This window comes from Furipterus horrens, unplaced genomic scaffold (assembly GCF_987537825.1).
Source record: "Furipterus horrens unplaced genomic scaffold, mFurHor1.1.pri manual_scaffold_7, whole genome shotgun sequence".
Lineage (NCBI taxonomy): Eukaryota > Metazoa > Chordata > Mammalia > Chiroptera > Furipteridae > Furipterus > Furipterus horrens.
In genome coordinates, this window is record NW_028327177.1 from 10,277,138 (window position 1) to 10,302,169 (window position 25,032).

Here is a 25,032-nt window from a genome sequence, read left to right on the forward strand (position 1 = left end):
ATATTTGTCTTATCTCTGTTGCATTTCCACTGCCCAGTACATAGGAGACACCCAATAAATATTTTTAAATGATTATGTTTATTAATCTTTTTACATTAAAAGTAATATTTCAGAAGTTTTAGGAGAAACAGAAAAACAAGAAGGAAAAAATATATAGCTAGTTAAAAATAACCACTATTCATATTTTGACATTCATTCAGACATTTTATCAATATTTATGCGTGTATATATATTTTCTTTTTACATCATGCTATATATACAGTATGATAACCTATTTTTTAAAACTTACAATATACTTAATGTATATATTAATGTATATACCCTTAAGTATTTTTTACTACATCATTATTGGGGATGTTATTCTACAGTTTATCTAACGAATTCCACTAGAAAATATAGCCAATGTCATAAATACTCTATCTTTCAGCACAAAAGGAAAATAGGGCATTTGGTTACTAAGGGAGCGAGTATCCAGGGCCAGAATTCAGTGAACAACACTAAGCCTAAAATCACACAACATGCTTCAATCTTTCTTTGATGAATCAGGAACATTCTAAAGTGACTTTCCATGTGGAAGGAAACCTGTGCCACGCTATCTAAAGAAAGCAATAGCCATAGTACTTCTGGTATCAAAAGGGGAACCCCAATCAATTCTCCTCAATACCACCAAATGGTCCCTCACAATAGAGTGGCCATGTTCGTTTGTGTCTGAGGCTAAACATTCCAATTCCTTTGTTTCCTTATTTTACATGACAACACCAGTCCCTCACGTCCACTCCCTGCTCTAGATAGGGCAGCAGGTCCCATCTGCTTTGAAGATCAAAGGTTCACTTTGTGAAGGACTGGCCCTGTCTGACAAGTGCATAGGATATTGTTTCTAAGAATGCTTTTGAAATTGATTTGTGCTGGCGAGTCATGACAGAACCCACCATAGAGGTGGTAAGACTAAGCGTTGAATAGTGCCAGGAGCAGTCATTCCGATCACGGTCTGTGGGAACACCGTACCTGGTGGGGCTTATGTATCTGACTGAAGAGAATTCATACGGTACTTGGAGCTCCACCCCTGCCCCTACACACAGGCACAAAATTAAATTTTATATTTATAAAATTCCCACTTGGAAATTGCCATAGAACATAAATCCAAATGGATTTCTCTAGAACTCACTGCTACTACCTATTACAAGTTCCACAAGCAATGACTTTAATGGAAAACCAGCAACGTCTCCTCTCTAGATAGGAATTTCAACAATGAATTATTTTAGGTGATTTACATGGTGTTTCCTCCAAGCTAGTTTTGCGGGCTGAATAAGTGAATGTGTTTTGTAACCCGTAAGGATTAGACAAGGTTAAGACATACGGGACAGGTTAAATACCTCATAATTGCTAAAATGTGTTCAGTTTATTTACTATAAAATTCTTATTTAAAAGAAGATACTTCCAATAAAATCTCAGGCCCAGAATTAAGCTTCTCAGGATAAAATCAGCGACATAAAGGAAACACTCGCTTAAGTCCATTTTAGGTCCCCATTGATTACGCCGAGGCAAAGGAGTCATTATTTCTCGCTGCCCGTGGCTGAAACATGACTTAAAACTTACAAGTGTGAAAGGTGGTGGTAGGGACTGCTCCTTTCCCATCTCCTCCAAGAAGAGCTGATCTGTCTCAGATGTAGAGACTGGTTCTTGGCCCTTTGGGCTCATCCCATTAGCACCCATGTGTACAGGTGAGAAAGAAGAACCAGCAGAAAGGGAGGGTCCGGTCCTCCACGACCCTCTATGAGCCCACAACAATCTTTCGGCTGATGGCTCCTGGCAAGGTGTAGATGAAGAGGACCAGGAAGATGATGAGGATGATCAGAATGAAAGCGATGATAATGTACTTCTTGTAATTCTTCCAGATGAGGTGATACAGGCATTTGAAGGGGCTCACGAACCAGGAGAAGGAGGTGTCTGGGCGGCTGAGAGAGAAACAAGAGAAAATCAGGGGAGGGGTCCTGCTGTCCGCGTGCAGGATTCTCTAGACCCCAGGAAGTATTTCGGACTCCCACTTTGCCACAAAGAGAAGCCTGAGAATGGGAGGAGACCATGTCGCCTTAAAGCAGAAGCAATCTAACATTTGGGGCAATAATGATTCCTCATCATTTATAGTTTGGTCTGGAGGAGGGCAAGAGTCTGGTCAGAACCCAGACAGATGTCTCAGAGTGCTCTCCATCTGACCAACCCTGACCAGCTGAAGGCCCCCTCTTCCCTGAGGTCCACCCTGACCAGCTAGTCCATAACGATCCCCCTCGTTTCAGATTCTTATCTTATCCATCACTTGACTTGGTCCCTTTTTGGACATATTTGTCTTCTACACTACGACAACACTATGAGCTTGTGTGTTCTCCCCAAACACACTGAAGGCTCTTGGGACATGGAGCTTATGTGTTATATTTCTTCAGTGTTCTTCAGGGTGTTTTTTAGTAGGTACACAGTGTAGAAGCTCAATAAGTAATTTTGAGTTAGTCAATAAATAAGTTCGTAACACTATGATAGATGAAAGGTACGTTTGGAGAAAGGGCTATTTATCTTGAGACACTTGGAGTGTGGGGAGAGACAGCACAAATATAACATGAAAGAGTATTTTATATACATATTTCATTTCTGTATATATTTACTTTTTGTATATTGATATATAACCATGGATTAAATTAAATAGAGTTATCCTTCTAGTAATTCTACTTCTGGGAATTTAAAGTAGTAATTCATAAAGGGGAAACATTTTCATCATATTATGAAAATGGAAAAAAAAGATATAAATTAAATATTCAATTATGGGGTGGTAACCAGTTCAACGATGGGTATCAAGGCTGTGGAATATTCCATAACCATTAAAAAATCCTATTTATGACAGTTATGGAAACAAAGCAAAACTTTTCAGCAAAGGATAAATGAAACATGAACACAATTTTGTATGTATGATTAAATAATGAGTAGGAAAAAAATGTGAAATTAATATTCACATAAAAAAGTAAAAAAACATATGAAGCCACTCTAGAAATGCATTTGTGGTAGTATTACAGAGAACGCACCCTCTCCATTGGCCTCTGCATTGTTTTTAGAATAGTTTTCAGTGACAGGAACAAAGAGCTACTTGGATTGGAAGACACCCATTGGCTGCCTCCTGGCTTCTCAGTTCTCCCGGAGGGATCCTCTAGAGAAACGGCCCCATCCCCTGATGGGGGCTGCAAAGAGCCTTTCCCATTTCTGATGCTACCCGGACCCCACTCACTTGGGCTTGGCCAGGGGCTCCGGCTCCTTCCGCGCTTTTCCCACGGGGTTTTTCTCAGCTTCTTCTGCAGTCACGAGATGGAACTCGGCTTCCACCTTCCCCTGCGCAAAGACAAAAGCTTCAGTTTCTGGTCACAAAGACCTGCTGGGACATCGCCAACCTTCGAGAAAAGTGTTGTCGGGTGTGAGATTGCCAGGAAGTACGGTGGCTGCGCTGCTGCTTTATCCTGAGAAATAGTGTGACCTGTTTGGTTTGGGGAGGAGCCATTTTTAGGATGAACAATAAAAGCCCTGCAATGATGTTACAATGCTGTTGAGTTTTGTGAAAAGAGAATCCCACATGTACACAGACACATGCACTCAGGCACATGTGCGATTTAACTTGCGATCATTTATAGCTGAGGAAACCAAGGTTGGATGAGGTTTGCTAAGTTTTGTTATAAAATTAGGATTTGCACTCAGGCCCTCTGACGCCAAACTCTGTCCTCCGCTGTTGTGTGTGTCTAAGTGACCCCGTTTCATGGAAGAAAGAAGCAGGATATTTATTTAACAATAAATAAGTGTGCCTCTTCTGAAATGTTTAAGAGGAGCTCCACTATTATTGCCATGGCTCTGGGGTTAGAACATGATTTTGACTTTCATCTAAGGGCTGAACGTGGGTAGCTTGAGGAACAATATAGTGTAGCATAGCATGGCATGGCATAGCACGGCACAGCGCAGCATAGCATGGCTCGGCTCGGCACGGCTTGGCACGGCACGGCATGACATGGCATAGCATGGTATTGTGTAGCATAAGAAGTGAGCGGATCGAATTTGGTGCAGACAGAGTTGCATTTGGAACGAGGCTCTGCCACTCACGAGCTATGTGACCTGAGTCAGTGACCTGCCCTCTTTTAGTCTCACTGTTCTGAGGATGCTGACAGCCTGTATCCCATACGGTGGCTTTGAAAACCAAATGACACAGCACCTATACAGGGCTCAGCCTGGTGCCTGGGAAATAGTTGCCTCTTAAAAAATGATAGCTGTTTGCTTTGACACTATTTCATGGATAGAAACATATGATATAATGAGAAACGTGTCCTGCCTGTAGAGAAAACCCCCAGAGATGTCCCAAGGACTCATAATCCCACAGGGGAAAAAAATGTAAAGAAAAGGGAGGCAGAGATGATAAAATGAATCCTGCCCTATGCACAGGAGTCATGGGTTAATACCATGAAGAGCCTGTCCTTTGCCCCTGCCCTGCCTGACTGGCCCCAAAGTGCTCATTTGGCATCATCAAGGCAGCAGGGGAAGGCATTTACTGACACACTCTGATGAATGCAACGCCTCGTCCTATATCCACACAGAGGGTTCCAAGTCCTACTTCAGTCATTAATATGCAGCCAAGCACCAAGTAAGGGTCTGAAACCGATCGGATCCTCCAAATGGAAATTTAAATCAGAGCGAGAAAGAAAAACGGGACAGTTCGAGAGACCATCTGTTAATCTGATGACACCTGTGCATGGGAGAAAAGCTCCTGGAAAGACTAGATTGATTGTTACTGCACATTTGTTAATATTTATGATTTCAAATGTCACCATGCCTAGAGAGTGAGGCCGGGGGAGGCAGAGAGGTGACTGTATTCAGGTCAGACATGCCTTTTGCAGAAATAGTTCTGGCTTATTAAAACTCAGCTCTCACTGGCCTGAGGGGGGGCAGAGTCTCATTCACTAATGGTGGGGGTGTATGCCGGCACCATCCTTTAGGAAGAGGGATACACACACACACACACACATACATATATGCATACCTATACATATACACACATGCATATATGTACGTGTGAGTGTGGGCGTGTTCTCTTACATAGTCCTATTCTAGAGTGAGGGATTCCATTTCTGAGTTGCTAAATTAAGGAAATACAGTAATTCAAAACTTACAATGAGCTTTCTGCACAGAGCCTAGTCACTGTTCTTTTGGGTGTTCAGACTGCCCCGTCACAGTGAGCTGGCCCAGACCCAACCTGTGCCTCATCTGCCCTAGACCTGGAGGCAGCAGCCACTTCTCCAAAGACGCCTCTTTCTTTTGCTGGGAGCTGGGATTTAGAAACCAGGATCCAGGTGCTAGGAGTCTTCTCTGCTAGTGAGTGAGTTTTAGCTTTTCATCATCTTTTGTCCTTGAAAAATTCATGTTCTGCCCTGTTTGACCCCTCAACTCCCCCAGAGAGAATTAGATCCCTCCCTCCCCTCTCTTCTTTGTGTTTGATGGACACTTTGATTATTTCACACATGACTGTGTTATTGACACATCTGTTCTTCTCACTGGACCCTGAGCTGGTTGAGGGTAAAGGCCATGTTGACTTCATTTCTGAATCCATCCATTCATCAATCAGCTCGCTGGCTGAGGAGCTATTATGTGCTAAGCCGTGAAGCCAGAACTGAGACCAGAGGCTGCCATGCAGCAAACCCTCAGTAAGTACTCAGGAGCACGGGGAAGAATAAGCCTGCCTGGGGACTCATTCTCTTTAGCCAGTTGTTCCACTCACAAGGGATTACACCAAGGATGGAGGGAAGAGAAACACTCCCAGAAAACAGTAAAACCAGAATTTAGGCTGGCAGCTGCCATTCACTCAGTCAAGTTCAAAGGGAATCCTTGCCTCACACCCACTAGGCCCCTAGAGCAGAGAGAGGGAGAGAGAGAGAGAATAGCTCTCTCTCCAGATGGGCCTCCAGGAGGGTCCTGCCCTGGATGTGCTGTTGCCACTGGGCACAGGAGCAGAGGGGAGAACACACTCGTCCCAAGAGGTCAGTGGCAGAGAAAAGAGGCCACCGAAGCAGCTCAGTCCCTTTTCTCAACCTCATCCATCACTGACGTCTTTCCTCCTCCTTTAGTGAGGCTGTGGGAAAGGGCAGGAGACACTTTCTCCCCAGTGTTTGTGAAAGGTCTGAATCCCTACAGCAGGTGCCACACAGTAGGACCAACTTGGCAGTGCAGGGATAAGTGACTCTCCCTACAGACACCCTCTCGAGGATGTTTACAAAGGATGGGTCTTTTATTTATCTTTATTTTTGCTCTATTACAGTTGTCCCAATTTCCCCCCTATGCTCTCCAGTGCCCTGCCCACCCCTTCTCCCACAGTCAGTCCCCACCCTGTTGTCCACATCCATGGGTCACTTATACCAGTTCCTTGACCAGACTCTTACCCTTCTTTCCCCCCTTCTCCCTTTCCCCGCTCCCCTCTGGTCACTGTCAGTCTGTTCCTTGTTTCCCTGCCTATGGTTCTATTTCGCTCATTTGTTTGTTTTGTTCATTAGGTTCCTCTTATAGGTGAGATTATATGGTACTGGTCTTTCACTGCCTGGCTTATTAGGATGAATCACTTTTTAAACAGAGTCTTGTATTTGAGGGTGAAGGGATAAGGTATTTATGTAAAACTTTATATCATTCAAGACTTGAGGCATAATCTCTAGAAATGTTTTTAAAAATAAAAACTAATGCCAGGAGCATAAGTTCAAGCCAAAAGGACAGAAAACCACCCTGACGGAGTCAGCTATTACATCAAGTAGGCTGAAATATGCAGACTTAATGCGTTTATAAAGTGTTCAAATTCCTGCTTCTCAGCAGAACCTTTGCCCTAAAGGGCTCTATGTTATTTTCACTGCAAGGCACTTCACTTTAAGTTTGCAGAATGATTCAGGTAAAAAGCATAAAGTTTCCTGCCTGCCCCCCGCCCCATCTCCTGCAGCTGTCGCTTACTGTGAGCTCTTTGCTTTTAGCGAAAGGCCACCAGCCCCGCACACGCTTTTGCTGGAATATGGAGACCTTGCTCTCTTCACTCGCATTTTCAAACTTGGTGAGATCACAGGCTTTGGCAGACTTGGCTGCCCGGGGGAAACTATTGAGGTTCATTTCCAAGGAGCCTGTGAAGAGATGCGCATAACAGTTATGGAAGAGCTTTTAAAATCAATCACCATTTGTATTCACCCATTCATTCATAAGTTAGTTCATCCATCCATCCACCCATCCATCTGTCCATCCCTCAGTAGTCATTCAGTTAGCACCATATTGGATCACTAGCATGTGTTAGGTCTTGCAGATACAAATATGACCAAGACATATTTGGTGCCCTCAAAGCATTAATAATGTGGTAGCAGGTAGGAAACAAGGGCAGAGCCACAATACAAAGGCTTCGAGCCTCCGTTTCAGGTGTCATTGCTGCTCGGCACCTCTGCTCCCTGACTGCAGTCTGAATTATGTGCCTGTCTTCTGAGCCTTCCCTGATGTCAGCACAGATCGGCCTAGGAGAGCCCCCTTCTCTCACCTTACCTTCCTCTTTGAGTCCCCTAAACCCCTCCAGGTCAGGGACTAAGTCTCACAGTCTTCGCAGCTCCTCTCCAAGACCTTGGCAGGCTCCCAACAATGTACTTTCAGTGAATGAATATAAAGCAAACTAAGATAATGTGCATGAGGGCCATGAGAGCATTATGTATCAAATAACTTTTTCCTATCACAAAAGTAATATTTGTTCATTGTGAATATTTAGAACATGCCCATAAGAAAAAAAATAATAGAAAAAATTTCCATAATTCTGACCACTGCTCTATGGATTAGTTCTCATCCTGATGTCCATCTTTCTCCTTGACTGTCTCTGACCATCACTTTCTCCTATACATACATATAAACACAGATTTTACAGAAAGAAACTTTATCTACACTCCTTTTTTCACTTAATGCATCTTGCACATCTAGGAAACACATTAAATAGTATGCTATGTTCATGACTGCGGGGTTATCACTTATTGAGTCCTTACTATGTATGAGGCACTGTGCTTAGTTGTTAAAGCATCTTATCACATATACAGCTTCTAACACCCTCTGAGATTTGCACTATCACTACCCACATTTTTACCACTGAGGAAAACTGAGGCACAGACTAAACCACTAATTAGCTCAGAATTTAACAGCTTCTCAGTGGTAGAGCAAAGATCAATTTAATTCTGTTTGAATATGTATGTACCTTCCACCATACGGAAGCACTACAATTATTCAGCCAGTTCCCTATTAATGGCTATTTGGAGTGCTTTCAATTTTTTATTATCACAAATAGCACTGAAATTATTATCTTTGTAGCTAAACCAGACCAAGCTCCCCCAAACCTGGGACACAACCCTTAGCATTCCTATGGGCTTGAGGAAGCCATTGGCTTACCCAGAAAGTCATCCGAGGAGAGCCTTTCAAAATCCCACACCTGGAGCACCAGCACCGCTGGCGTCTTACACTCCATCTTCTCTAAGGAAAAGATGTTCTCCCTCTTGGTGATGACCATCTGCTTCTCAGCTGGGAGGTACTGAAACGGGAACAGGAAGCGCCAGTTGAAGTTCCCCTCGCCAGTCAGGGAGTTGTAATGCACGTCTGTCTCCTGTTTGTCATCTTCCAAGCCCTTTAGCCACCTGAATAAAGGTAGAAAAAGAATGAAACACTCAGAGCACGTTATTCAGGGACCCATAAAATCGAGAGGGATTTAACTAGTTCCAATAAGGTCATAGATTATAGTTTTAAGATCATGAAATAGTTACATTTAGATGGAAGTTTCCATTGTTCTCAATGGGAAAATAGAGGTTAAAGGGTCTGAAACAGACACAGGTGCTCATTCTAAGGTAGGTTGGGGAAGTGCATTCAATTGTTCGTGGGTAGACCTGAAGCCCCCAGCAATGAAGAAGGAAAATTCAGGACACGTGAAAGTAGCATCGGTCTCCTTCCACCCTGGGAGCGCTTTGTCAGGGCTGCCACCTCTGCACCTGAGTGTCACAACGAGACTACCCACTACATCAAGGCCTCTAACAGTGGACTCACTTAGACCTGTGATATCAGGCCTGTAAGTGGCCCCTGTCTCTCTAGCTGTGGGTCTCAAAAACCCAGCAGGCCTGCGTTAGTGTGGCATGGAGGGTACAAGGGCTGCCTGCACCCACCTGGGTTCCAGCCCTGGCTCTGCCACTTACTAACTGCGCAGCCATAGGAAAGTGACCTAACCTCTCTGTGCCTTTGTTTCATCTGGAAAAAGAAAGCAGTGACAGCGCCTAGTTCGTACGGTTGTTCTGAGAAATTGTATGAGATAATATCTGTTAAGTGCTTTAGCGCACACCAAATTATCAACACTGTTATTTCTTCTTAGTATTTCCCGGTCTTCCTCCTCCATACCCAGCATAAAAAGTAAGCTACACCCTGGCTGCTGCGGCTCAGTGGATTGAGCGTCGGCCTGTGAGCCAAGTGTTGCTGGTTCGATTCCCAGTCAGGGCACATGACTAGGTTGCACGTCAGGTCCCCAGTTGGGGTCACAAGTGAGAGGCAACCACACAGTGATGTTTCTCTCCCTCTCTTTCTCCTTTCCCCTCTCTCTAAAAATAAACAAACAAATTATTTTTTAAAAACGTAAGGTACAGTTAATATATATCCCTAGTATATAGTGTATTAATTATTGAGAAAGATACATACTTTTTATACAAACTAATTGCTAATTCTAAATCATGTGTTCTCTGAAAGCAGACATTCCTGCCCCGCAGAGCGGGGCAGGGTAAAGATCATTCCCTCTTGGGGAAATGGTACCACTTGGGGTAAGGACGCAATTATTTAGCTAAAGATGGTGCTTGCTGAAGCAGTAGGTATGTGGTATCTGTTATGAGGAAAGGAGTGAGAAACAGATGCTAGGAGAGTGACGGAGAACAGAGAGAGCTAGTCCTTGACTTCATGGAGCTACGGCCATGGTGGGAGGGGGCTGCCGGGTTTGGGGTGGGGTGGCAGAAGTCAGCAGAGAGGGACGTGCAAAGGCCCTATGGAAGAAAGGAAAGAAGCTCAGTGGACTGAAGAGCAGAAAGCAAGGGGGAGTATTGATCCAGTGAGATGAGGCTGGAGAGATAGGCAGGGGCTAGCCTATGGGGTACTTTAGGACGTATTAGGGATCTGACTCTTCATCCAGAGAAAACAGGATGCCATCAAAGGGTTTTAAGTACATAACTGACGTAATCAGCTCACGTTCTGAAAAGACTACTCGAGTTTCCACCCCGAGAACAAGTTATTGGAGGCACGAGTGAGTAGGGAGAGACCAGTTCACATGGTGTTGGTGTTCCCGTGGCTGCAGCGAGAGCGGACGGAGGAAAAGACGGACGGAGAGGTCTGAACTGCGCTGGCGAGTGTCTGAGAGGTAAAACGGACATGCTCTCACGGCGTACTGGGAATGGGGCATCGGTGAGGAGGGTTCGTTGGCCAGAGAAGACAGAGGCATACCAAGAGGAGGCTGAGATCAGTTTCTCCTTGAGCTCCAGGTTTCTGTCATTTTTGCTTCTGACTCCTTACCCTCTTATTTCTCTCCCTGACTAGAGGCTAAAAGCCTAAAAGAAAGCCTATCAGAGCAAAGGTGTAAGAGAGAGAGAAAATCTTTAGCTCCCCCGAGTCCTGGTTGGAATCTTTTTTGTAGGTAGAATTAGTAAACAGGAAGGTCTTAAGTTTTAGCGTTTGCATGAGTCTTACAATCTTCTTATCACCTAAGCCTTCATCCATAGCATCACATCTCTCTGCTTCCTTTAGCTGTACTGGTATTTTGAATGTTACTCAAAAAGTCTGAGAATATAATCTTTTCTTTAAAGAGATGCTTATATAATAAGATTTCTTCACAGAAATATCTTTGTAAGGTAAGATTCTTAACAAAATGATCACAAGACAAATATTTGACGGAACAGTGAGCTTACCTAACAAGATGAGTCAGAGGAACTCCTTTTGCGGGTTGTGGATGGAAGAGTTTCCATGAGACATAGGTTTGGTTAGGGGTTAAAGAGCCGAGGAGGGGAAGGGTAGGGAGAAGGGAGTTTGTGGGTGCCCTTACCCTTTAACATAAATATCGCTTGACTTCTGTCCCGTGAAGATATTCTCATCCTCTAAGATGACATCTTCAGTGTTCCAGATGGTTACTCTCAATTCATATCTGGAATAAGGGAAGGCAGCATTAGGCTGAAAACTATGAAAGCTAAGTCAGTGAGTGTCTATGTAATTCTGGTATTGCTTTGAGTCTGTAAGTTTCCTCAACTTTACCAAGTTCAAAAATATCAACACTTAAGGTCCCTTCACACCAAGTGTCCCAGCTCGAATCACCAAGGACATGAATTTCTCTGAGCAGATCTTCCTTCCATGAACCAACCTTTTTCGGAATGTTGAAGCTCTGTAGTAGCTCCTACCACAAAACAGAGGCCACCATTCCAATCTCCACACTCACCCCCGGCTGTAATTAGCCAGGTGGAAGGTGACGTATAAGTATCAGGTGCCAACTGGTCAGTGTCACACGTGAGACCCAGATCAAAGGTCATGGTAGTTTAATCTGCTACCGTGATCTCTCCCCTTGAAGGTTGGGCTGCAGCTGACTTACCCTTTGGGTTTCCTCGGTGAAATGTCAACAGGAGGTCCAGGCTGAGGCATATCTTTTGGAAACATGTCCACCCACATCTGCAGGCGGCCCTTGTTAAGAAATGAGGACCTCTTTTAGCTTTGGTGGGGAGGGAAGTGTACCACATGAGCAATAGATCATTTGTGGTTTTAACAGATCTCTTTGTTAGAAATAAATATTGGGTACAGCTTGGCAGCTTTATACATGTTCAAAATATTTGTTGACAAAGGCAAAACTTACATTTTAATTAAGATTTAGTCAGAGCGTATATTAAGAGCAAGAAAGGCAAACAAACTCTTACTGAGCATCTGCTATGTGGTAGACGAAGAGCTACGTGCTTGATAAGCAGTATTCCATGAACTGTCCCGCTGGGTAGATGTTATTATTCCTACTTAGCAGATAAGCAAACATCCTGCCCAGGCTTACACAGACAATATGTAGCAGAGTCTGGATTCAACCCTTGTCTGTTGACTATAGAGACAGCTCTTTTTACAAACTCCTGAAGTTTAAAAAGGTGATAATACTATCCATTAGAAGTACAGTGTTCCCTCACTTATTGCGGGTATTACGTTCTAGACCACCCCCCCGCGAAGTAGGAACCTTACATTTATTCTACATTCTTAAGCCTACGTAACTCTAACAACATACATATACAGTACCGCAGAATCCCACGATTTAGTGAAAAATCTGCGATAAATAATTAAGTATAATATTTTTAAAACTCCCGCGATGCAGTGAGGCCACGATAAGTGAACTGCGATAGAGCGAGGGACTGCTGTACCACGCTTTATTGTTCCCAGTGCACCTTGACACCCATCACCTTCACTCAGTGTCACCCTAGCCATATTTTTATGTTTCACACAAAGAAATCAGGACTTAGAGAAGTCGGAGAAATGATCTGAAATCCCACCACTAATTAGGGGCAGGATAGGGCCCCCCTGTTCCCTGCCTTGAACCCCATACATCAGACTTTATCCTGTTGCAAGGGACTTAGGGGCCCATGTGGGAGGGTCTGGTGGACTCCGTGTTCAGCTCTGTTGTCTACATTCTAAGTGCTGTCAGCTCAGGAAAGAGGGTCTAGGTGGTCCGGGGTGATTTTATAAGAAGGAAGTGGGGCTTCCACTTGAGTGGGAAGAATATTCATGGGGGGGGAGGGGGCTTTGGTTAGAGAAAAGAAGACTTTCTAAGGGAAGGGACAATATAAGAAAAGCTTTAGCATTTGGGAAGAGAAGAACCAATTCAATGGAGGGTTACAGTCCTAGAGAAAGTGGGATGATTTATTCTCTCAAGATATGTTGACATTCGGCTTTAATCAAAAAGCCACATCTGACAGGCAAAAGGAAGGATACCAGTTACTAAGTGATCTCAAACATCATTGTAAATTCAGGAAACAATCATAAGCTTTTACCTCTGAGGAAGGTGCCTTTCAAGGCATCTTCTGACCCCTGCTATCACTAAGTTTATACCCCAACACTGCTGGGGTAAGGTAGCAGGCTGGGTTTTCCTGCCTCATTATGGTCAAGTTCACGTGCTTTGCCCAAGTTACACAGTGAGTGAGTCCAGTGCCAGGACAGGGCAGGGCACTCAAACTGCCTGGGTTCCACTCCAGCCCTACTTATCAGCTGAATAACTTTGAGCATGTTATTTAAACTCTCTGAACCTCACACTCTCCTCATCTTAAAAGGACCGTAGTAAGTATATCATAAGGCGATATTAAGGAATAAGAGTCAGGTGTCCCCCACAGCCCTATTTGCCCAGAAAACCCCCTTGCACCAGCATGATTGTTAATAGTAACCTCTTCCACTTTCAAAATGGCCACAGTTTGGCTAAGTAATTCTATGAGCATCCTAATTATGTGAGATCATTTAGGTAAAGGTCCTAGTACATAGAAAGCGCTTAATAAAGTTAATCTCTTCCCTTCTAAGTCCTAACCCAGATTTCTAGTTATTTTTCCCACACAGCCTCTTCTCATCAGTTCTTCAAGGTCGGCCACCATCTGTTGATTCTCTGGGAAAACCAGGGAACGGTGTGCCTGCTGAAAGATATTTGGTGAAGGACTTGAAGATATCCAGTGGGTTTTGAAGGTTCTCAAATGTCAGAATTCTTCCAAAAGAGTTAGACAACTCAAATCATAAAAAAGGAAAAAGCACAGTAGGTTCTACACCGACTCTAGGGCAGTTTCTCAACCTTGACATTACTGGCACTTGGGGCAAAATGATTCTTTGTTGTGAGAAGCTGTGCTGTGCAGTGTAGGATGTTTAGTAGCACCCGGACCTATACCCATAAGATGTAAGTAGCACCTCCACCCACTTGAGACAACCAAAAATGTTTCCAGACATTGCCAAGTATCCCAGCACTGTGTGTGTGTGTGTGTGTGTGTGTGTGTGTGTGAGAGAGAGAGAGAGAGAGAGAGAGAGAGAGAGAGAGAGAGAGAGAGAATTGTCCATGTTTGAGGACCATTATCCTATGGCAAACAGGATTAACTTTTAAGGAGAAAGTCACATCCCTCAGGGATGAGCCCTCCTATCGGGGCCAGACCTGTCTTGGCCACTACCTGCTCCATTCCTGGCTTATCCTTGTGGTACAGTGGCCGGGTTTCTATGTGCTCGGGAACCAGCCTACATCCAACCTCTGGGATGTCACTCCAAGAGTGTAAAACCTTGAGGGCCAAGTGCTCGTAAGACTCCACCGTCTCATCTGCATGGAAGAAAGAAAAATGAAGAGACTTGTCAGCTGTGTGTTCCTGGAAGGGGACAGTGATGGGCAGGCAGATGCATTTTTAAACACACTTAAAGGTCCCTTTCAATACAATGAGGCACAAGAAAAGCCAGCAGAGGAGAGAATGAACAAAGAGAAAACAGAAAGAGGTGGGGGTAGCATGGTAGGAAGGGGAAAGAGATCGAAAATTTAGAGAGTGAGACGTGAGATGGGCTGATAAGAAGACCCAGAGAGCAGTCAGGAGTCTTGGAATTCGGGGCTCCTTGAATCAGATTTCTCCAGAGTCTACAAATCACAAGCTGGGCTTTAGGGTACTGAAGAAGATGCATTTCTTGGAGATATTAAAATTGTTTGCTAATATGGCAATGTGATCAGATCTGGGGAATCACGGTGACCTGAAATAAGGTGGTGAAATGGGCACAGAATGTGTTCATGGATGTCTTCTGCCTTTTCTCATTATTGCTTTGGATTTCCCTCCTACCAACACCTGCTCGCAGAAAAAAGTCTTTGATCCATTATTTTACCAAAGGTAATTCATGATAACAACTACTGGTAGAAACATTATTTGCAAACGTTATAAGGCAAAAATTATGGAAAGAATCAAATCTTCTTGACAGTTTAGAATGGCCAAATTTGACGTAGGAAATTAAACATTTTTTTTTTTAAAAGGGAAGGGCCACAAAAGAAATCTCCCAATAGTAAGAATTTCAATCCCTAAAAGTTGAAAGGGACAAACAAGTAATCAGTGGACTAAATCTTTGTCATGAAGTTTAATCCATCAAGAACTGATCTTGATGAACATACTTTCAGATTTTTGGTGAGCATAAAGAAATTTATTTAATCTTGAAATATTGGATAGTCGCCAAGAAACTGAATTGGCTTAATAAAGTATATCGTGAAAGAGAATGTTTCTCAACATAAATTCATCCATATGTCGTTAATACACTATCTAAATGTTAATTAACTCTGAATGTAAGAGCCTTCAAGACGTTTTTGGGGTCAAAATGGCACGAGAAAAAGAAACCTGGGCATCAGAGTGGTGGGATCATCACAACAGTGTCAAAGCGTCCTGTGGCGTGTCCTTGACTGGGCTCTTTGTATCAGACGCGCCGCATCACATACGGGCAGGTTTTGAGCATCGGACAAGGGTGACGGTGCAAGAATTTTTCTGTATCGTTAAAGTGAAGGTGACTTTTCTTCTCAGCCTGTGTTTCTGAAAGCCTCCCTGGGTTCTTCCTGACAGGCGCCATAATGCTCCTGTGGAAAATCTCCTTCTCAGCGTTGCAATAGGAGAGGTGTTGGTATACCATTTACGGGGGTAATTTGGGTTGTGTCCAACGACTTATTGTATATAGCAGTCTTTTGGAGGTAATTGCCTACCTTCTGGCACAACAGTTCTACTTACGGGATCTCTACTGTAGAAACATCAGGAATGTGCAAGAATACGTACAGGGAGGTGCATGGGAGCATCACGTGTCACTGCTAAAAGCGGACACAGTATAAATGGCAAAGCCATAAAATGAATATTATCAACGATCACTTCAAAGCACAAGGAGAATTGTCATGGTCGACTGGAAGTACAAAAGGCAGGATACAAAACTATATATGGTACATCTATAGTTCTGAAAAATGGAAAATATGGCACGCACCACACATGCACACACAGAGTGTAGGGAAATGCAACAGCATGCAGAATGCTTATCTCTGATTTGAGGGAATATAAGTGATTTGCATTATCGTTTTTACTTTTCCATATTCTCTCCCATGAACATGCATTACATTTACAATAGAGGGCCACTGTCCCCAGCCACAAGTATCACCAGAAGCAGACTTCTCAGAACAAGAGCGGAGCTAGCAGGCTGCACTGTGGGAGTTACCAGTGTCCTCTTCAGTGAAGACTGTCTTTCCAGAAAAGACCTGGTTTCCTATCTGTATTTTCCCAGGCTGAAAGTAGGGTCCATCCAGCTTGTGGTCTTTGCAAAGCTTAGTGAGGATTTCGGTGGGTTTGGACGTGTCTCTCCAGGCATTGTATCCTTCTCTGAAAAGCGGAGGAAGGACAGGTAGGGTGAGGTCGGCTTCCCTTGGAAGTTACACACTCAATGTCCCTATGCAAAGGGCCACCTAAGTATGATCTGTGGTTTCCTTCAGATTCAACATGCCATTCTATACGCTTCGGCTAGTGTTTCTGGTTTTGTTTTCTCTCTTTTCTGGCCAATACCCCTGCATATGTATACTTGTATGAAAAGCAGGACTTCTTAATAGCTTGACATAAAAAATCCTTTGCAAGTAGTTTTTTTAAAAAAATGTACTTAAAAAATTGAAGTAAAAATAATCACTTTAAAGTGGACCATTTCAGTGGCATTTAGAACATTCACAATGTTATGCAACCACTACCTCTATCTAGATCCAAAAATTTTCCATCACCCCAAAGAAAACTCTGTGCTCATTAAGCAGTTACTACTCGTTCCTCCTCTCCCTGGCCTTTGGCAATCACCAAGCTGCTTTCTGTTTCCATGGATTTCTTTACAGGATTTTTTGTTGTTGTTTGGTTTTTGTTCCATTTCTAGCAGAATGGCCATTTGGCTGCTATTTAGTCTAAAAGGAAAGCCTAGCTCATCCTTTCAGTTCCTCTGTTTCTTCCCTCCCTTCTGCTTCCCCCACCCCCAAGTCATACTGTAGACTCATGACGCAGGCAGACAGTCTCTATGCACCGTTTCTCTAGTCAGTGATTTTCCTGGTGCTGAGTTTCTAAATCTTTCCAACCCCTTTATCCCTTAAAAACTAGCTGTTTGTTTACAATTTATTAACTGGCAATGATATGTCACGGCCAAGATAAGCTTGGATTTCTCTGCACATTTTGGGACACAGGATTCATCTGCGTTTAACTCATCTGAGCATTTAAATCAATCTAAACATGGCCATGGTCCTACATCAGACCAGAGACATGACAGTCCTGGAAAGTCCATTCAAACCGTGCCCAGAGTCACACACAGACCTCCCCAGACACAGGTACTCTTGTCTTATTTTAAAACCTTTTCAGTGAACCTTTTTGTTGACTAAAGGATTTTCCTCCCTGGTAATTCCACCGTCAGGAAATCCTTCTGAACAAAGTATGCAGCACGTTGGCCTGTGGCTTCCTTCCCTGCCTTCAGAGGAAGAAGAGCTAATCATTTTCTGCATGGCACCGTCTCAGGTACTTGAGGGTGATACCAACACCTCACTGGAGTCCCAACACTGAGCTGGCTCTCTGGGCTCAGGGAAGAGCAGGCCAGCAGCAGACACTTGTCTGGATTAATGCCATGACAAAAATGGGCACTCAGACTCTGTCCACGAGAGTCCAGGCGGGGACAACCCTTCCGGGGAGCCGTTAGACATAAACACTAGAAGTCCTTAAAACATGCATTCCTCTCCGTGGAATAATCCATGTCTACAAATGAATACCGGGGGAATTATCAGAGACGTGGGCAATGGCGTTTCTACGTGAATTCTTACAGCAGCAATATTTCTAATAGAATAAAGAAGAAACATACAAATGCCTTAAAGTTCATGAAGACAAAGTGGTTATATCATTTCATAATAAATCCATTGGATGGAACACCATTGAGCTATTCAAATAATGATTTTGAAGAATATCAGTGATATTGTAGAATGCCTCTGATATACGGGTTACGGGGACAGGTAGTTTATGACCTTGCACAGAGTGTATTAATCCAACTTTGGGCGGGGGGGAATCGCATTGAAACAAATACCAAAAGGAAACACATAAAAAATTATTTTTACATAAGTTATCTCTGGTTAAAATAACTTGAGCATTATTTTGTACTTTCTGTATTTCTTAACTTTTCTACAATGACTATATGTCATAGTCAGAAAAGATATTTCTAAAAGTATGTCATTAAAATCTAATGAACGTTTTTATATTTTCCTAGCTGATGTTTGTAATTATAAGATTTTAATTCTTTTTAAGATACCAGATACAACATACTTTTTTAAATTAAAGCTGGTAGTCTATATCTTCAAATTAAGATGAACTTACTATCTTTGTCAAGAGTAAGAGTTCAGCCCACAATGCTCTCATTTTTAAGTTGGAGATACAGCTCAATGGGTTTTAAGAGAACGACATGAGCTACTCCATGTAAAGTGCTTGGTGTATCATATGTTCTCATACGTGTTAGTTATAATTAACTAGGATATTGGCATATGTGTTATATTAACCATTCTTCTTCTAGCATCATTTCCCACTGCAGAACTCGGCCCACCAGGCCCAGCTGATTGAGCACACACATGCAATCTGGCTCTTGTCTCTTGAAAAACCCAGCGCTGCACCGCAAACCACTCCGCCCTCCTGCCCCCGCCAGCCCCCACCGCCCTCCAGTGCAGTGAGCGCTTTCCTCAAACCAGCTCTGCTGATGTGGAGCCCACTTGAGATATTAAAGTTGAGCCTTGGCCGGCCTTCCCAGAGCAAGGACAATCTGAGGCCACAGCCTCGGAACACCACCAGCGCGCCTGCGGAGAAAGAACTTACAGCTCGTACTGGCTGGGCAGCCCACAGATGGCTCGGTGTTTGCTGTAGAAACGGTTCTCCAGGTCGATCCTGGTCTCGCCAATGAGGTCATCTGTCCCGATCATGTCATGGTCGTAGATCAGGACGGAGAGCAGGGACTCCTTTGGGAACGTGGCCTGGATCTCAAATGACCTGCAGTCCAAGTAGAGTATTTAGGAGTCAAAAACATTAAGCTCACCTACAGTGCATATGAATGCACCAAATACTCAGCAACTCACTTAATGGATATCTTTTTGGTTTAATTTTTCATTGAGATGCAAACAATTTCCAATTCTGTTGTCACGTTTCAGTAGCCAATAATCTCTTTGACGGCCATCAGTTGCAATCTTTAACTAGGATGGCAGCTAGATGCAGAGGAAAATCTTTGGAATTTGGTCTCAAACTGATTTTCAAACTTGATTTCAAATTGGTAACTTCCTGGTTGTAAAACTTTGGAAAGTTTCTTCATCCTTCTCAGCTTATGCGTAAATGGGGATAAATGTCTTCTTTATAAGACACATGGTAGCTAAATAGGCCCTGGCTGGTTTAGCTCAGTGGATTGAGCGTCGGCCTGCGAGCTAAGTGTCGCTGGTTCGATCTTCCAGTCAGGGCACATCAGAGAAGGAAAACTCTGACTCCAAAAAACCTCCGCTGCTTTGCGGCATACCTCTTCAGGGGAAAGGCTAAGGGAGTAAACCCCGACAGAAAATCCGGAGCCGGAGTCCCTAAGGCGGTTTGACGTTGTAGTCAACACCGGCAACTCCTGCGGCGCACCTGAACCCAAGCTGTATCGACTCCGTCTTTCCCTTGGATCCTTCAGCTGCGAAGAGAGGGGAGGTCTGCTGCATGGGCAACAGCAGACCCTCCATATCACCCTGCCCAGGCTCTGTAGCTTCAGCTTCACTGGAGAGGACACTCCAGCGTCATCGCAAGATGTCGATTCAACACGGGAGGAGACAGATACCGTGTCACTCCCGAGTCGGACTGCACAGCCATTCTCGGCGGTGCAGATAGACTCTTAAGAAGCTACACCATCGTCTCTCGAGACGGACGGCTGCCAACGACGGTAGCTAAATGTTGTTCTTATAAAACACACATTTTTACTTTCAGGCATTTAACTGGTGTCCCCCAAATTGTCATTCCCATTCCCCTCCACTTTTACTTTATCAGGGATGCCAGCCGAGTTTGTTTTAAATGAAAGCCCTATCGAAGGTGGACAAATCATAAAGACGTAGAGTTGTAGGGCTGGAATGCTGTCTCTACAGGATTTGAGGCCCCCGAGAACAGAGACCCGCCTTCTCATCTCTGCCTTGGCAGAGCCTGCACTTTGCCCGCAGAGAGCAGACAATAACGTTTCCTGAACTGTCAGGGACCTCAGGGGCCACTGTATCCAATTCATCCACTTTACAGACCAGGAAATTAAAATCCAGAGAACACAAGTGACTTGGCCAGGAGCATAAATCAGCCTAATGAATGTAAGTGCCAGCTTCTGACTCCTTAGTTCTGGCTCTTTCCATGATGCCACACCAGTCAAGGTGCTGAAAAGAGCATCGGTCCCATTGGACTTCCTTCGACAACACCTTATCTGAGCTACTGAGCATTCAAGAAGATGGGAATTAAATTTCTAGTGAAACCCTGCATTTTAGGGAAATGTCCTCCTGAAAACCAAATCAAGACACACCCATGCTTCTCTAGGGGTTCCTGACCCTCGCTGCCCTGGGCCAGGGTGGGGTGGCCTGGGAGCAGGGGACACAGAGGAGGCGGGGAGGAAGGGAGAAAGAGGTCCCACTGTTTCCCCGTGCATCCGTCTGCCCCCATGCCCAGATCCACCCGCCCTGACTCACGCTCTCCACTGTGGCAGGAACTGCAATCGCAGCACAGCCCGAGCCAATGAACCATCCCGGAGAGAAAGCAGCGGGGGTTAGTTGCAGCTCCAGTGACTGTAACCCACTGAGGAGGCGCTAGCAGCCCAGGGGTCTAGGAATTAGCACCTTCCGCTTGCAGACATAGTATTGCCTCCCTGAGGCTCCAAGATTTGGATTCCAAACAGTGATTGATTGATTTTTGAGGCATCTCACAAGGAAGCCTGTGGCTGCCTCTCTCTCTCCAAGTTTAGTTGTCACTGTGGCTGCTGCCCCCAAGAAAGGACTTCTTAAGTGCCACCTGCCCCTGGCAACCAGGACAGATGCCTGCATTGCTCTGTTCCTTTTCCCTAAACTGTGTGCTCAGTTTAACCTCCCCTGACGTTTTATTGGAGCTGTCATTACAATGGACCACCATGGTTGGACTTTCAGCCACCCAGGGAAAAACTAGACTTATATCAACTTGTGTGTCCATGAGGTACGCCCTCGGGATACAATGGAGATTTGAGAGAATACACCACGAATTGGGTAAAAACAGCCTTTTTGAAGCATTTCATTACCTCTAAGCTTCAGAACAGAAATGTCCCACTGTTTCTTTGTTCAGTTGTTTATTCTTTTGTTTATTCTTTTGTTCATTTGACAATTATTACACATCTGCTATGTGCCAAGCACTGCAGTTATTAATAATATGGAGAACCCCCAAAGTCTGTAGCTAGGTACCCCCTCAGGCTGATACTGAGTGACAGGGTCCCATTAAATCCCACTGGAAACTGACTGGAGGTTTGTCCATCCATCTGTTCATTCATCATTCATACATTTACTCATTCATTCTACAAATACTTATTGGCCATGTGCTCTGTGCCACGCTCTGTCCAAGGTCCTGTGGAGGTGGCATTGAACAGGCTAGAGCAAGGCCCTGCTCAAGTGGAGTTTACGTTCTGGTGGGAAGAGGGCAGCTGGCCAATAAACACTGAAACATGTCAACTCGTGTCAGAGGCTAGAAAAGCAGGCACGGTGCCAGGGCTCAGGGGTATACCCTGGGGCATCCACACACAGGGGTGAGGTCCCAAAGAGAAAATCCCCAGACCCCAGGTCAGGCCCAGGAGCCCACCGCTCTCCCTGCTGAGACATGGCAAGAGTGAGCCAGCAAATTCCGTCCCCAAGGAGCCATTAAATACCCACTCAACAAAGCGTCCACACGGGGAAGGCTTCTGGAAGAGTCTCTGCAGTGCCGAGGCAGGGCAGAATATTCCATCATGCCCTTCTCCTGCTTGACACAGCCGTAAGTACGGGTAATAAAACCTGTCTAATTCAGGGCACTGCGGTGACCGTAGCTAATAAAAAGTAACTATAAAGCACTTGGCAGAATGAAGTGCTAGCCCCGTAAATGGCAGATAATGATAAAGGTCACCTCTGGATCAGGGAAGCAAGGGTATGTGTCCCTGGCTTCATTTTAATCATTCTCATAAACCTGAACAGGCAGAATCATTTAGTTCCTCGTTTCCTCAGAAGCAGGAAAGCTTTCAGAGTCTGGGGCTGATCAAATGTCAGAGGGTCCGAAGAGATCACAAGTGTGTAAATGAATTTAAATAAGGCTGATGGAGAGTCCATCCCAAACCTCTTGTTACTCAGGAAAAAGAACAGAAAAGAAAGAAATACACTTGAAGTGTATCCACCGCTAAAATGATAATAAAGGGAGCGGGGAAGTGGCTGTGTTTTGAGGGTCTCCTACAGGCTAGCGGACGATGTGCACCGTGCTGCGTATTTAATTTCCTAACGGCCCCTCAGAGCCTAGTGCCACCGTTGTTGCTGTGCAGGTGAGGAGAACCGGGATCAGAGAGGTGAAGCCACCTGCAGAAAGTCACACAGCCTGCATGTGGCAGAATGGGCCCCGCCTCTGCTTGACTCCAATGCGAACAGCGACCGGGTGCGCAAGCCCAAGCAGGGGACACAGATACGCCACCCTCTGGGGGTGGCAGGGTTTCTGTGACCCAGGAATGCCTGGTTCACCTGAACACACCCAAATGCAATGTTTTCCCAAACATTTTTGCAATAAAACAAAGCACAAATGGGAGATGCAGTTCAACTTTTTTTTTTCTTTCTTTTTTTACTTCAGGGGTCACCTCAAGTGAGAGGTAGGAGACAAAGCCAAAGGTCTGGCCCCTTCTCCTCCACTCATGAGCTGTGTGAACCTGAAGATGTTTCCAAACCTCTCTGGGCCTTGGTTGCCTTGTTTGGAAAAGGGAAACCTCACTGTCCAGATTCAGGAGGCTGACTCTAGGGCAGATTAAAATCTAAGAAAATTGTTATTGGAAAACTCCCGGCATGAAGATCACCATGTACCACTTTATACCTGACGGGATCGAGGAAAGCAGTTGGCCTTTCCCTGCAAACGCTCGCTTGGGTTGGCTGTTATCACAGCAGAGGTCAGCACTGCCCCTCCTGCCACCCTTTACTCGGACCGACACAGGTGCGCACAGCAGCCCCCACAGAAACACGGCAGGAGCAAATGCAGAGGGACCGGGCGATGCCCCCCAGATGGCCACTGACCTTCCAAATACTGGGTTCAGCTGTTTGGGGATGTATTTGTCTCGGTCTTTGATTTCCGTCTTGCCAAGCCTGAGCACAATGTAGGGATCCGATTTGCCGTCGGAATCTGCAGGGCTAAGGTTAAATGCCTGGGGAGGAGAGAGGAAACCCCCTTGGCTCAGTGGATCCCAGCACCGGCTGCACACTGGGCTCAGCTGGGAGTTCTTAAAAATCATGCCCGAGGTCCAGCCTCAGATATTCCGATTTAATTGGCCCCGGGCTTTGGGGTTCTTGGAAGCTCCCTCAATGACACTAATGTGCAGCCAAGGTTAAAGACCACTGCGCTCGCCTCTCTATTTTGCTGTTAAAAGAAGAGTTATCAGCTTTGCCAAAGCTCACTTTTTCTGGGGTTGTCTCCCCGGTGGAAAGCAGCGCTTGGCACTGAGAAATGAGGAATATGCTGGACCAGGAGGCAGAAGGCATGCATTTGGGTTCTGGTTCTAAGCAGTCTGAGATCTGTCTGTAAAATCGTAGCACGGATCCCCGACCCCCAACTCCCGCAAAGTTCCTCCCAGAAGGAATGGACTCTGAATCCTAGACCTCGTCAGTCTTGCATTTAGCACTGACTGGTTAAGTCTGATACCAGACAAGCTGGGCAAGACACCATCACAAGAAAACACCTTCTAAGAGGAGGCTGGGATAGGGGGCCAGCGAGGAATGATACTGAAAACATGGAGCCGTGGTAGACGAGAGAGCTGAGTGAGAAACAGCCCCATGCTCAGCACACAAAGCTAGATTTCCAGGGATGTTCATTAGAACATTGTTTAATAGCCATGTCTGTGAATGAGCTACATGTCAATTACTTAAGGGGAAACTTAATCCAAGATTTATCACATCACCCAATTTTCATCATCCATGTAGCAGTTACGCCTGACATTCATCTTATTTATCTGTTCCTTTGTTTATATTTAATACATTCTTAATCCCCCACCACCTCCAGCTAGTCTGTGATATCCAAGAGAGTGAGGATACTATCTGGCTTCTTCATTATATTGTCTCCAGGACTTCAAATCCAGTCTTAATATTTATTAAATGAATGAATAATTGGATGCTAACATTAATTCAGGAAAACACTAAGTGTAGTAAGAAAAATGAGGAACACCTGTGTGTACTGATCTGGGAAAATGTCCAAGTTATATTACTAGCTAAGAAAAGAAAATAGATCAATATGTAATGTATCAAGCAGGACTCTATTAAATAAATACCTGAGGGGGAGTTGTAGACAAGTGGAAATAGATATAGATTTATTTGCATATACATAAAAAATAAGTTATTTCTGGGGGTGGAATTGTAGAGGTGGAAAGATTTTTCTTTCTTTCTTTATATAACTTTTAAGTAGCATTATTTTTTACTTTATTGGTGTTCTATTAAGGTAAAAGCTTTTAAATTAACTTACTATGTAGTTAATTGATTAAATTGTAATGTGAGAGAATAAACCACACAGCCACTGTTACTGGAAATGCCAGTGAAAATCATGGACTGTCCATACCTGCAGTGAATTTATCCTGCCTCCTGCAACCCAGGGCCACCACCCCCTGGCTCTTCATTTGTTCAAGTCCTGCTTGTCCTCAAGTTCCAGCCCATGCCCTCCCTCCTCCACGCTGCTTCCTGAGCAGGGACCTGATCTGCATTCCTGGCCTTTG

General features: G+C 44.5%; 1 protein-coding gene across 1 annotated transcript in view; it reads right to left on the reverse strand.

The window, feature by feature from the left end:
• Nucleotides 1-1,752: 1,752 nt before the first annotated feature.
• The window catches only part of FER1L6 (fer-1 like family member 6), a 95,352-nt gene continuing 72,072 nt past the window's right edge, over nucleotides 1,753-25,032 (reverse strand). Inside the window, exons 31-40 of the mRNA XM_090283390.1 lie at nucleotides 23,351-23,478; nucleotides 18,921-19,091; nucleotides 16,273-16,433; nucleotides 14,232-14,374; nucleotides 11,660-11,748; nucleotides 11,123-11,221; nucleotides 8,455-8,696; nucleotides 7,003-7,166; nucleotides 3,269-3,369; nucleotides 1,753-1,955 (exon numbers count right to left, since the gene is read on the reverse strand). Coding sequence (XP_090139516.1) covers nucleotides 1,772-1,955; nucleotides 3,269-3,369; nucleotides 7,003-7,166; nucleotides 8,455-8,696; nucleotides 11,123-11,221; nucleotides 11,660-11,748; nucleotides 14,232-14,374; nucleotides 16,273-16,433; nucleotides 18,921-19,091; nucleotides 23,351-23,478 — 1,482 coding nt within the window. The 3' untranslated portion in view covers nucleotides 1,753-1,771. The remainder of the gene's footprint in view (nucleotides 1,956-3,268; nucleotides 3,370-7,002; nucleotides 7,167-8,454; nucleotides 8,697-11,122; nucleotides 11,222-11,659; nucleotides 11,749-14,231; nucleotides 14,375-16,272; nucleotides 16,434-18,920; nucleotides 19,092-23,350; nucleotides 23,479-25,032) is intronic.